Source organism: Ranitomeya imitator, chromosome 6 (genome assembly GCF_032444005.1).
Source record: "Ranitomeya imitator isolate aRanImi1 chromosome 6, aRanImi1.pri, whole genome shotgun sequence".
NCBI classification, from domain to species: domain Eukaryota; kingdom Metazoa; phylum Chordata; class Amphibia; order Anura; family Dendrobatidae; genus Ranitomeya; species Ranitomeya imitator.
The window spans coordinates 449146395-449160240 of NC_091287.1; the positions used below are offsets into that span (position 1 = coordinate 449146395).

Here is a 13846-nt window from a genome sequence, read left to right on the forward strand (position 1 = left end):
AAATCATTTCATGTGATAGGGGAAACTTATTTTTGGTGATATATAATACATTCAAAGCAAGATTTACTGTCATCAGTCAATATATACTGCTCAAAAAAAATAAAGGGAACACTAAAATCCCACATCCTAGATTACATAGTTACATAGTTATTAAGGTTGAAGGAAGACTATAAGTCCATCTAGTTCAACCCATAGCCTAACCTAACATGCCCTAACATGTTGATCCAGAGGAAGGCAAAAAAAACCCATGTGGCAAAGAGTAAGCTCCACATTGGGGAAAAAAATTCCTTCCCGACTCCACATACGGCAATCAGACTAGTTCCCTGGATCAACGCCCTATCAAGGAATCTAGTGTATATACCCTGTAACATTATGCTTTTCCAGAAAGGTATCCAATCCCCTCTTAAATTTAAGTAATGAATCACTCATTACAACATCATACGGCAGAGAGTTCCATAGTCTCACTGCTCTTACAGTAAAGAATCCGCGTCTGTTATTATGCTTAAACCTTTTTTCCTCCAAACCCAGAGGATGCCCCCTTGTCCCGGTTTCAGGTCTATGATTAAAAAGATCATCAGATAGGTCTTTGTACTGTCCCCTCATATATTTATACATTAAAATAAGATCACCCCTTAGTCTTCGTTTTTCCAAACTAAATAGCCCCAAGTGTAATAACCTATCTTGGTATTGCAGACCCCCCAGTCCTCTAATAACCTTGGTCGCTCTTCTCTGCACCCACTCTAGTTCAGCTATGTCTTTCTTATACACCGGAGACCAGAACTGTGCACAGTATTGTAAGTGTGGTCGAACTAGTGACTTGTATAGAGGTAAAATTATATTCTCCTCATGAGCATCTATGCCTCTTTTAATGCATCCCATTATTTTATTTGCCTTTGTAGCAGCTGCCTGACACTGGCCACTGAATATGAGTTTGTCATCCACCCATACACCCAGGTCTTTTTAATTGACGGTTTTGCCCAGAGTTTTAGAATTAAGCACATAATTATACATCTTATTACTTCTACCCAAGTGCATGACCTTACATTTATCCCCATTAAAGCTCATTTGCCATTTATCAGCCCAAGCTTCTAGCTTACATAAATCATCCTGTAATATAAAATTGTCCTCCTCTGTATTGATTACCCTGCAGAGTTTAGTGTCATCTGCAAATATTGAAATTCTACTCTGAATGCCCCCTACAAGGTCATTAATAAATATGTTAAAAAGATATCACTGAATGAAATATTCCAGTTGTAAATCTTTATTCACTACATAGTGGAATGTGTTGAGAACAATAAAACCTAAAAATAATCAACGTAAATCACAACTAATATCCCACGGAGGTCTGGAGTTGGAATGATGCTCTAAATCAGGGCTCCCCAACCTGTAGCTCGGGAGCCACATGTGGCTCGCGGCCCCATGAATTGTGGCTCGCGACTGTTTGCCAGCTTGATGCATTAGGTCCAGGTCTAGCAAACAGGTATGAAGACCACATCTCAAAATGGTGAATTCTGTGAGTAGCCCTGCACAGAATTTCAGATCTGGATGCACATGTACTGGTCTTAGCGGTTTAGAGATGTTTTAGGTATGGTACGCTGGAGGTTTGTACTACCTGTTAGAAGAGGTGCTCAAAGCTGGATGTGACAGTGTGTTGGGAGAATACTAAATGGGGGTATTGTGTGAACCCCTGGATCTCGGTGTACTGCTCTGGAGTGATTTCTGTAGAAAAGCTTTGGTTATCATTATACCTGTAATGGGGGCTTTGGTTGACACTACTTTGAAGGGGGTGGGAGCTGGATGTGGTTCGAGGCCCTCTCTCAGTGCTGAATGTGGCTCACGACCTTCTCTCTAAGCTGAATGTGGCTCTCAAGGTCAGAAAGGTTGGGGACCACTGCTCTAAATCAAAGTGGAAAATGAAGTTACAGGCTGATCCAACTTCAGTGGAAATGCCTCAAGACAAGGAAATGATGCTCAGTAGTGTGTGTGGCCTCCCCGTGCTTGTATGACCTCCCTTCAATGCCTGGGCATGCTCCTAATGAGGCAGCGGATGGTCTCCTGAGGGATCTCCTCCCAGACCTGGACTAAAGCATTCACTATCTCCTGGACAGTGTGTGGTGCAACGTGATGTTGGTGGATGGTGTGAGACATGATGTCGCAGATGTGTTCAAGTCGGATTAAGGTCTGAGGAATGGGCGGGCCAGTCCATAGCTTCAATGCCTTCATCTTGCAGGAACTGCTGACACACTCCAGCCACATGAGGTCTGGCATTGCCCTGCATTAGGAGGAACCCAGGGCCAACCGCACAAGCATATGGTCTCACAAGAGGTCTGAGGATCTCATCTCAGTACCTAATGGCAGTCAGGCTACCCCTGGCGAGGAAATGGAGGGCTGTGCGGCCCTCCAAAGAAATGCCACCCCACACCATTACTCCAAACTGGTCATGCTGAAGGATGTTGCAGGCAGCAAATCACTCTCCACGGCGTCTCCAGACTCTGTCACGCCTGTCACATGTGCTCAGTGTGAACCTGCTTTCATCTGTGAAGAGCACAGGGTGCCAGAGGCAAATTTGCCAATCCTGGTGTTCTGTGGCAAATGCCAAGCGTCCTGCACGGTGTTGGGCTGTGAACACAACCCCCATCTGTGGACGTCGGGCACCCAGACCATCCTTATGGAGTCGGTTTCTAACCGTTAGTGCAGACACATGCACCTTTGTGGACAGCTGGAGGTCATTTTGCAGGACTCTGGCAGTGCTCCTCCTGTTTCTCCTTGCACAAAGGCTGAGGTAGCGGTCCTGCTGCTGGGTTGTTGCCCTCCTACGGCCCCCTCCACATCTCCTGGTGTACTGGCCTGTCTCCTGGTAGCGCATCCAGCCTCTGGACACTATGTTTACAGACACAGCAAACCTTCTTGCCACAGCTCGCATTGATGTGCCATCCTGGATGAGCTGCACTACCTTAGCCACTTTTGTGGGTTGTAGAGTCCGTCTCATGCTACCACTAGTGTGATAGCACAACCAACATTCAAAAGTGACCAAAATATCAGCCACAAAGCATTGGTACTGAGATGTGGTTTGTTGTCCCCACCTGCAGAACCACTCCTTTATTGAGTGTATATATATATATATATATATATATATATATTGTATTGTATTTTGCATTTTTTTTTTACCATCTAATTTGTTAGATTTCAGATACTCTGTAAATAAATTCATTAATTTATTTTTCATCAAGCAGATGCTCCGGGTATGATGGCCATGCAGGCCCCTGCAGGTATTACCATGCCTGCCACACATGTCACCCAGCTTTATCCAGGGGATCACCATCAGTAAGTATCTATGATCAAAATGCTTTTTTGTAATCTGATACACACATTTACACAGAAGTATAATAGGTTGTGATTGAGTGGTTAGCACTGCAGCCTTGTAGCGCTGGAGTCCTGGGTTCAAATCCCATCAAGGACAACATCTGCAAGAAGTTTGTATGTTCTCTCCGTGTTTGCGTGGGTTTCCTCCGGATTCTCCGGTTTCCTCCAACATTCCAAAGACAAAGACATACTGATAGGGAATTTAGATTGTGGGTACCAGCGCTATATAAAAACGAACATTATTATTATGCATAATTTTCAGGGCTTTCATAGAGCATTGGCTCAGTAGTTAGCATTCTTTTTGGTTTAGCTGAGGTTCAGTTTGATACTGAATTTTTGGATTTGGTCACCTATCTTATAAATATACCCCTTACAAATATGGGGAAATCTGAAGCCAGACTGCTCCTCCAACAGTATTTGCAAAGGCTAACAGTGGCTGATTGATGGCACTCTTCCAGAGGCGAGGAGCCCCATCTTCCATAAGTTTCTGGAGAATTTGTTTGCAGATCTCCTTCACAACACAGTGGATTAGTTCTCCCAGGCATATGAGGATTATGAGGACATGAAGTGATAATGATGCTCCAAGTATATTAAGCTCTGTATCATTAGACCTTGTAAGTTTTTGAGAGAAATAGATGTTGATCTGTCTGCCTGGCACACCTGTATAAGGCAAATGTAGCACTGCTGTCAAATTACCCAATAAAAAGTGTCTTTCTGTCTGACCTAACTTTTACTTATATATTCTTTCACTTTATTTTTTCACTTTTTTTAATTTTTATGTTCTAAAATTGTAAAACCAATAAAAATATAGTTGGGAATTAAAAATAATTTTGTCTCCAAGGGATAATAAACAGAGGCTGGGAGCTGGAAGGGGGGCCAGTTTAGGAGCATTTCCAGAAGAAAGGCCACGACAGACCCGAGAGGCTGTTATTTCGTATCAGGAGGAACTGGAACGGCAGGTTTGTTATTTATCGCCTTAAAGGAATATTCTCAAATTGCTCTTGAGGAGTTCAGAGCAATGCAGTCTCCTTAGGCTACGTTCAGACTAGCGTTGTGCTAGTCTGCGTCGGCGCCGCGTCGGGCGACGCAGCGGCGACGCACGCGTCATGCGCCCCTATGTTTAACATGGGGGACGCATGCGTTTTTGCTTGTTGCGTTTTGCGACGCGTGCGTCTTTTTTGCCGCAAGCGTCGGACCAAGAAAACGCAACAAGTTGCATTTTTCTTGCGTCCGATTTTCGGCAAAAATCGATGCACGCGTCGCAAAATGCAGCGTTTTTGCGTGCGTTTTGCCGCGTTTTTCGGTGCGTTGTGCGTCGCGTCGCCGACGCAGCGGCGCACAACGCTAGTCTGAACGTAGCCTTACTCACTAGTTTCTAGTAGGGCAGGCTTTCCTCCTTGAGCGACAGCTCTGGGGATTAGTAATACTGTAGAATTATTAAGCCCAGCATAAGTTCTGCTATAACACATTTAGCTCTCGGTGGCTTGTCCTGAGTCTTCACTGTTCTTCCTGTATTTACACACAAAAGATAACAGATCATTTGAGCAAGCACACAGGTCTGGACAGGGAGAGCAGAGAGGAGATAAGGAGACCTGCTGTGAAAGCTGCTGGTCTGGTGACTTATAACTGCATCTCTTCAGAAGATGAGGGTGAGAGGAGGGAGGTGAGCTGCTAACTGCTGTACAGAAATCAGTGGACTGGAGAAAGCTGGCTGGGATGTTAAGAGTTAACCCCTCCTCCTGGAGTGCAAGTACTGGGCACTAGAGGCAAGCCTAATCCACTGGTGACAGAATTGGTTGTGGACCAAAAAACAAGTTTTCTATTTTGTTAAAAATAAAAATCGTGCCAACTTGTAATGGCAAATTAATCTGATGTATTCTATTAATGGCCCGGCCTTACTTGTCACCTTATAATTTAGTCTCCATAGTGAACTTGAACCTGTTATCAATGTTATGGTATAACGGGGTTGTCCCATTTGGACAATGCAGGGAGCCCATGTGTTGATCTCTCAAATAATTTGAAGGGGAGTTATGAAAATTTCCGAGCGCTCTGCAGATTTTGGAACTTCAATACAAGTAAAAGGAAAGGGCTGCACATGTGCGACCACCTATTGTCTATCAGTGGTGCACAATGGGGGTCGTACTTGATGCAGATGTATGTAACCTGTAGATATGCCTTAAATGCCCAAAGTGGGAAGAAACGTTTAAAGGGAACCTGTCACACCGTATTTTAAAGATGAGATAAAAATGGCATTAACTAGGGCCAGAGCTGTGCTTTTCATTACTGTCTTCTTTGTGCTTTTATTCTGCACCTATCCTGCCGAAATACCTTTTGAAAGTCGCCGTTTGGTGCTGTCACTCAGTCAGGTCTGGTCAGATGGGCGTTGAGAAGTTGCGGTTCCTCCCCCCTGCTCCTCGGCGTGTATGACTTAAATGCGCTCTGTGAATCGCACAGATCGCGCACTTTCTTCGCAGTTGCGCAGTAAATTAGCCTCTTGCGCCTGCTCATTATGCTGTGCCCAACTGTGGGCATAGCATACGTTACATCACTGCGCAGGCGCTGGTCGGCACTTTTACCTGTGTGCCCCGGAAGTGGTCATATGCGCATTTACTGTATAGCTGGATGCCGGTAACGTTACTGCGCAGGCGCTAAGCACAACGCTGACGGCGGGAATAAAATTCGCAGGGAAACGCAAGAGGTGGGGGAGGAACCGCAACTTCTCAACGCCCATCTGACCAGACCTGACTGAGTGACAGCACCAAACGGCGACTTTCAAAAGGTATTTCGGCAGGATAGGTGCGGAATAAAAGCACAAAGAAGACAGTAATGTAAAGCACAGCTCTGGCCCTAGTTAATGCCATTTTTATCTCATCTTTAAAATACGGGGTGACAGGTTCCCTTTAATTGTTCAAATTTATTTTCAATGCGTTACTATGCAAATCCTAACACTGTTATAAGATTAATTTGAAGCATTTTTTTATGTACAGATAAGGGAAAGAAATGACAGACGCAGAAAGGAAAAAGAAGAAAGAGAACATTATGAGGCTAAACTGGAAGCCGATATGAAGAGCTACAACCCATGGGGTAAAGGAGGTGGAGGAGCCCCACTGAAGGATCAGAAGGGAAATCTGATTAGTAAGTGCCCTTCTCCGGCTTCTGGCAGGGGTCCACTTGGTACAATTTGGCTTTGTACTCGTGTATTTGTCATGGCTGCGAACAGAAGATGGTGTCTGATCAACACTGGCTGGATGATTTGGCATTTGACCACCTATAGATTCCCAGTGCCCTAATGTCTTCGTGAAATTGTGAGGGCTTCTAATCGCTGGAGGTGTTTTTGGATCTGTTAATAAAATAGAATGACACACTATCAAAATTATAGAGAATTTTCAAGGCACGCTAAACTTCAATAAGTATATAAACAAAATATGACCTCTATGAATATGCCTGTGAGAATTTCAGCAAGTGCAGGAACAAGCAGTCTTTCTATAGTTCAGCAAACCGTTCTCACCAGCTGATATTAGGATGGAGCACTAACGTGAATTTCCTACTAAAACTGGAACCTCTGGAAGGAGCTGGCCAGACTATTAACTATCGAGTCTATCTGGAGTTAGTGCGGTGCACGCATGACTACAGACGAGGGTGAAATGGTCACTAACGTTTCAACAAACTTGGCATTAATCAATAGTACAAGTGAATATATGAAACTTATTAGCTAAATCTGCTTCTTTCTCCGCATATGAGCCACTTCTTTCCCTCCTTCAAGCCTCCTCAACTCACGATGCCTGACATTCTTGGGTAATGCAAAGACGTGCAGCAGCGTCAAACAGCTGTTAAATTCCACCCATTAGTTCAGAGAGAACTGAAAATTAGAAAAACATGCAGGATACAAGTCATATAATGGCCAGAAATAGTTATTCCTCGTGTACACACAGATGATGACTTATTTTGAAAAGTTACCTGAAATGATAGGGGCACTTTAAAAGGGGATGGGTTAATGGACAGTCCACTGCAGTATGGAAGTACTGAGGAGAATGGTCCAAGCAATCGCAGATTCAAGTCCCATAGTAAAAAAAAAAAAAAAAAAGGAAAAACATAATAATATAAGGTTTAAATCGCTCTTTTTGCATTTTGTAAGAAAGAGATCTAATACGGTAAGTATACACATTTGTTATTGCTTTGTCCTCAACGATCTCAACTATTAAAATATTACATTATACGACCAACATGGTAAACCCATTCCTGTGGAAGCCATGTTTTTTTATTATTTTTATTTTACGGTTTGTTTTTACCTTCTCTTTTTCTTAGAGCCATAACAATTTTCTGTTTCTATCATCATAGCTCAATGAAAGTTATAATTTTTTTGCAGAGCAACTGGTAGTTTTTAATTTACTGTGCCACATAACATACCAATATTTTTTTTGGGGTGGGGGGGTTGTTATTTTATTATTCATCTTGTGTTAAAAATCACCTTTAAACAACTTCACCTCCAAAAAAAACAAGCCCTCATACAGCAATATTGACAGAAAAAAAATAAAAATGTTATGGCTCTGGGAAGAATGGGAGCAAAAAACAAAAACGCAAAAATGAAAATCGCAAGGTTGTGAAAGGGTTAATAATGTGAGCACTTTGTAAAGAAAAAAAGTTTGTGAGAGACGCAGAATTTTTTCTTTTATACTGATGGAATTACACGAGAGCTTGTTTTTTTTTGTTTTTATTTCATTGATTGAAAAAAACAGAAATTCCAGCTTTTTTATGTATTTATCTATGGCATTTACTGTTTGGGTTAATTAAATTTATGATTTGATAGATTACGCTTTTACAGATTTCTCAATACCAAATATGCCTTTTTATTTATTTTTGGATTGAGAAGAGAGGGGCGATTTTAACCATATACATTTTTTTTTATTATGTTTTATGTCTCGTAGATGGGGCTCCTGGGTTTAAGAGCCTCATTCTTGGGATCACTGTTGGGCACTCCTAGATCTGTCTTGCGTTTCTGAGAATAACACTTTAATCCCTTAGTGACAGAGCCAATTTGGTACTTAATGACCGGGCCAATTTTTGCAATTCTGACCACTGTCACTTTATGAGGTTATAACTCTGGAACGCTTCAACGGATCCCGCTGATTCTGAGATTGTTTTTTTGTGACATATTGTACTTCATGTTAGTGGTAACATTTCTTCGATATTACTTGCGATTATTTATGAAAAAAACGGAAATATGGCGAAAATTTTTAAAATTTTGCAGTTTTCAAACTTTGTATTTTTATGCCCTTAAATCAGAGAGATATGTCATAAAAAATAGTTAATAAATAACATTTCCCACATGTCTACTTTACATCAGCACAATTTTGGAAACAAAATTTTTTTTTGTTAGGGAGTTATAAGGGTTAAAAGTTGACCAGCAATTTCTCATTTTTACAACACCGTTTTTTTTTAGGGACCACATCACATTTGAAGTCATTTTGAGGGGTCTATATGATAGAAAATAATGAAGTGTGACACCATTCTAAAAACTACACCCCTCAAGGTTCTCAAAACCACATTCAAGAAGTTTATTAACCCTTTACGTGCTTCACAGGAACTGAAACAATGTGGAAGGAAAAAATGAACATTTAACTTTTTTTTGCAAACATCTTAATTCAGAACCATTTTTTTTATTTTCACAAGTGTAAAAACAGAAATGTAACCATAAATTTTGTTATGCAATTTCTCCTGAATACGCCAATACCCCATATGTGGGGGTAAACCACTGTTAGGGCGCACCGCAGAACTTAGAAGTGAAGGAGCGCCGTTTGACTTTTTCAATGCAGAATTGGCTGGAATTGAGATCGGACACCATGTCACATTTAGAGAGCCCCTGATGTACCTAAACAGTGGAAACTCCCCACAAGTGACACCATTTTGGAAACTAGACCCCTTAAGGAACTTATCTAGATGTGTGGTGAGCACTTTGAACCCCCAAGTGCTTCACAGAAGTTTATAACGTAGAGCCGTGAAAATAAAAAATCGCTTTTGTTTACACAAAAATGATCTTTTTGCCCACAAATTCTTATTTTCACAAGGGTAACAGGAGAAATTAGACCACAAAAGTTGTTGTGCAATTTCTCCTGAGTACGCTGATACCCAATATGTGGGGGTAAACCACTGTTTGGGCGCACCGCAGAGCTTGGAAGAGAAAGAGTGCCGTTTTACTTTTTCAATGTAGAATTGGCTGGAATTGAGATCGGACGCCATGTCGCGTTTGGAGAGCCCCTGATGTGCCTAAACAGTAGAAATCCCCCACAAGTGACCCCATTTTGGAAACTAGACCCCCCATGGAACTTATCTAGATGTGTGGTGAGAACCTTGAATGCCCAAGTGCTTCACAGAAGTTTATAATGCAGAGCCGTGAAAATAAAAAATATTTTTTTTTTCCACAAAAAAGATATTGTAGCCCCCAAGTTTTTATTTTCACAAGGGTAACAGGAGAAATTGGACTGCAATAGTTGTTGTCCAATTTATCCCGAGTACGCTGATGCGCCATATGTGGCGGTAAACCACTGTTTGGGCGCACGGCAGAGCTCGGAAGGGAAGGAGCGCCTTTTTGGAATGCAGACTTTGATAGAATGGTCTGTGGGCATTATGTTGCGATTGCAGAGCCCCTGATGTACCTAACCAGTAGAAACCCTCCACAAGTGACCCCATTTTGGAAACTAGACCCCCCAAGGAACTTATCTAGATGTGTGGTGAGAACTTTGAATGCCCAAGTGCTTCACAGAAGTTTAGAATGCAGAGTCGTGAAAATAAAAAATATTTTTTTTTTTCACAAAAAAGATTTTGTAGCCCCCAAGTTTTTATTTTCACAAGGGTAACGAGAAATTGGACCCCAGAAGTTGTTGTCCAATTTATCCCGAGTACGCTGATGCCCCATATGTGGGGGTAACCCACTGTTTGGGCGCACGGCAGAGCTCAGAAGGGAGGGAGCACCATTTGACTTTTTGAGCGCAAAATTGGCTGTCGTGTTTGGAGACCCCCTGATGTACCTAAACAGTGGAAACCCCCCAATTCTAGCTCCAACCCTAACCCCAACACACCCCTAACCCTAATCCCAACCTCATCCATAATCCTAATCACTAACCCTAACCATAATCACAACCCTTACCCCAAAACAACCCTAATGTCAACCCTAACCATAACCCTAATCAAAACCCTAAATCCAACACACCCCTAATCCTAATCTCAACCCTAACCTCAAACCTAACCCTAATCCCAATACACCCCTAATCACAACCCTAACCTTAACCCTAATCCCAAACCTAACCCTAATCCCAAGCGTAACCCTAATGCCAACCCTAACCCTAATACGAACCCTAATCCAAACCCTAACCCTAATCCCAGCTCTAACCCTAACTTTAGCCCCATCCCTAGCCCTAACTTTAGCCCCAACACTAACCCTAGCCCTAGGGCTACTTTCACACTTGCGTCGTTTGGCATTCCGTCGCAATCCGTCGTTTTGGACAAGAAACGGATCCTGCAAATGTGCCCGCAGGATGCGTTTTTTGCCCATAGACTTGTATTGCCGACGGATCGTGACGGATGGCCACACGTCGCGTCCGTCGTGCACTGGATCAGTTGTGTTTTGGCGGAGCGTCGGCACAAAAAAAGTTAAATGAAACGTTTTTTTGTACGTCGCATCCGCCATTTCTGATTGCGCATGCGTGGCCGTAACTCCGCCCCCTCCTCCCCAGGACATAGATTGGGCAGCGGATGTGTTGAAAAACTACAGCTGCTGCCCACGTTGTGCACAATTTTCACAACGTGCGTCGGTATGTCGGGCCGACGCATTGCGACGGCCCCGTACCGATGTAAGTGTGAAAGAAGCCTAACCCTAAGTTTAGCCCCAACCCTAACCCTAAATTTAGCCCCAACCCTAACCCTAAATTTAGCCCCAACCCTACCCCTACCCCTAACCTAACCCTACCCCTAACCTAACCCTACCCCTAACCTAACCCTAACCTAACCCTAACCTAACCCTACCCCTAACCCTACCCCTAACCCTAACCTAACCCTAACCTAACCCTACCCCTAACCCTACCCCTAACCCTACCCCTAACCTAACCCTAACCTAACCCTACCCCTAACCCTACCCCTAACCCTACCCCTAATTTTAGCCCCAACTGCTGTTCTCCTGCCGGCCGGCAGATGGAGACAGATGGCGGGCGCACTGGGCATGCGTCCGCCATGTTCTGCTGCCGGCGGCCAGGAGGAGCAGCAAGAGGATCCAGGGACCTAGGTGAGTATGCTAGGGTCCCCGAATCCCCCTATTTCTCTGTCCTCTGATGTGCGATCACATCAGAGGACAGAGAATTACACTTTACTTTTTTTTTTTTTGCGGTCGCCGGTAAACAGTTAATTACCGGCGATCGCAAAACAGGGGTCGGTAATACCGACCCCGATCGTGCTCTTTGGGGTCTCGGCTACCCCCGGCAGCCGAGACCCCAAAGATTCTCCCGGTGCCGGCCGGCGGGCGCACTGCGCATGCGCCCGCCATTTTGAAGATGGCGGCGCCCACCGGGAGACACGAGGAGCATCGGGGGAGCTAGGTGAGTATTGGGGGGCCTCCTGGGACCCCTTTCCTCTGTCCTCCGATGTGCGATCACATCGGAGGACAGAGAAATTAAAAAGAGATTGCTTTTTTTTTTTTTTTTTTTGCGATCACTGGTAAACGGTTAATTACCGGCGATCGCAAATGCGGGGTGGGTTAAAAACCCCCCCGAATCATGTTCTCTGGGGTCTCGGCTACCCTCGGCAGCCGAGACCCTGGAGAAAATCGGCCTCTGGGGGGCGCTATGGACTTTTTCCACAGCGCCGTTAATTAACGGCGCTGTGGTTTAAGTACCCTTAGCGGCCGCCGTTAAAAGGCGTATCGGCGGTCGCTAAGGGGTTAAGTTATTGTATAATTTAAAGTTCTCATATAAATAATAATACCCTTCATTATTATTTTAGCTGATCTTAAGCAAATGCATAAGCTAAATGAGGATGCTTATCAAAATCCTGAGGTTAGAGCCTTCGAAGACAGGAGGGCAGTTGTTGCAGTCGACACCAGTCTAGCTGATCATGCTACTTCTACAGGTAAAATACCAGGTACGTAATCATTCTATTTATATAAAGTCAACATATTCTGAAGCACATTACAATTAAGTGAGAACTTGTACAGATTATAAATACAGTACAAAGTAACGCATACAGTGGCATGTAAAAGTTTGAGCACCCCTGGTCAAAATTACTCATATTGTGAACTGTGAAGCACGTTGAAGATGAAATAATCTTTAAAAGGCCTAAAGATGACACACTTCCTTTGTATTGTAGGCAAATATATATATATATATATATATATATATATATATATATATATATATATATATATATATATATACATCTTTTACATTTTAAAAATTCCCCCCAAAAAATGGTCCTATGCAAAAGTTTGGGCACCCTTGGAGATTTGTGTTCTCAGATAAGTTTGACCAATGTTTCAGATCTTAATTAGCCTGTTAGGCTAGGTTCACATTGCGTTAGTGGCAGTATGCTAACGGAATCCGTTACATAGTGCCACCAACTAGCAATGTAACTAACGCACCGCTAACGTATGCCATTTTTGGCATGCGCTAGCAATGTCCCGTTAGTTTCTGACGGACCACGAACGCTGCTTGCAGCGTTTTTGTGTCCGTTCTCGCTGGCGCAGATCGGGCCTCTGCGCTAGCGGGATCGCTAAACGCAATCCCTTTTTGGACATTGCGTTAGCGCATTCCGTTAGCGTATGCGCTAAACGGATTGCACTAACGCAATGTGAACCTAGCCTTAGAGTTGTGACTTGTTAACTATCATCATTAGGAAAGGCCAGGTGATGTAAATTTCCCAGCTTTTGGGTGGATCAGCCATGCTTTGGGGTTGTGTTGCAGGCAATAGCATAGGGAACATTTCACAGGTAGAGGGAAGAATGGATTCAATCAAGTTTCAACAAATTCTTGATGCAAACATAACACCATCTTAAAAAAGCTGAAGGTGAAAAGAGGATGGCTTCTAGAAATGGATAATGATTCTAAGATCACGTCAAAATCCACAATAGACTACCTCAAAAGGCGCAAGCTGAAGGTTTTACAATGGCCCTCACAGTCCCCTAATTTGAACATCATTGAAAATCTGTGGATAGACCTCAAAATATCAGTGCATGCAAGCCGACCCAGGAATCTGATAGAACTGGATGAATATTCCAAGAAAGAATGGATGAAAATCCCTCAAACAAGAATTGAAAGACTCTTGTCTGGCTACAAAATATGCATTTTATAATGGAATGACACAACAAGTTTTGCAGCATTCTGAAAATCTTCCATTTTTTAATAGGAAGCCATTTAATTTATCTAGAGGCATTGTAATTTACGAGACTGCCAGGACTGGTATTTGGGACTGCTCACAATAGAGCTTCCTATGTAGCACTGGT

At 43.2% G+C, this 13846-nt stretch overlaps 1 protein-coding gene across 5 annotated transcripts in view; it reads left to right on the plus strand.

The window, feature by feature from the left end:
• Positions 1–13846, plus strand: part of CSPP1 (centrosome and spindle pole associated protein 1) — a 147928-nt gene that overhangs the window by 89588 nt on the left and 44494 nt on the right. For 3 of the 5 annotated variants that reach the window (XM_069731434.1, XM_069731438.1, XM_069731437.1), the window contains 4 exons: positions 3231–3324; positions 4205–4322; positions 6351–6498; positions 12352–12489. In XM_069731434.1, coding sequence (XP_069587535.1) covers positions 3231–3324; positions 4205–4322; positions 6351–6498; positions 12352–12489 — 498 coding nt within the window. The remainder of the gene's footprint in view (positions 1–3230; positions 3325–4204; positions 4323–6350; positions 6499–12351; positions 12490–13846) is intronic. The other 2 variants (XM_069731439.1, XM_069731436.1) reach the window with 1 other exon arrangement.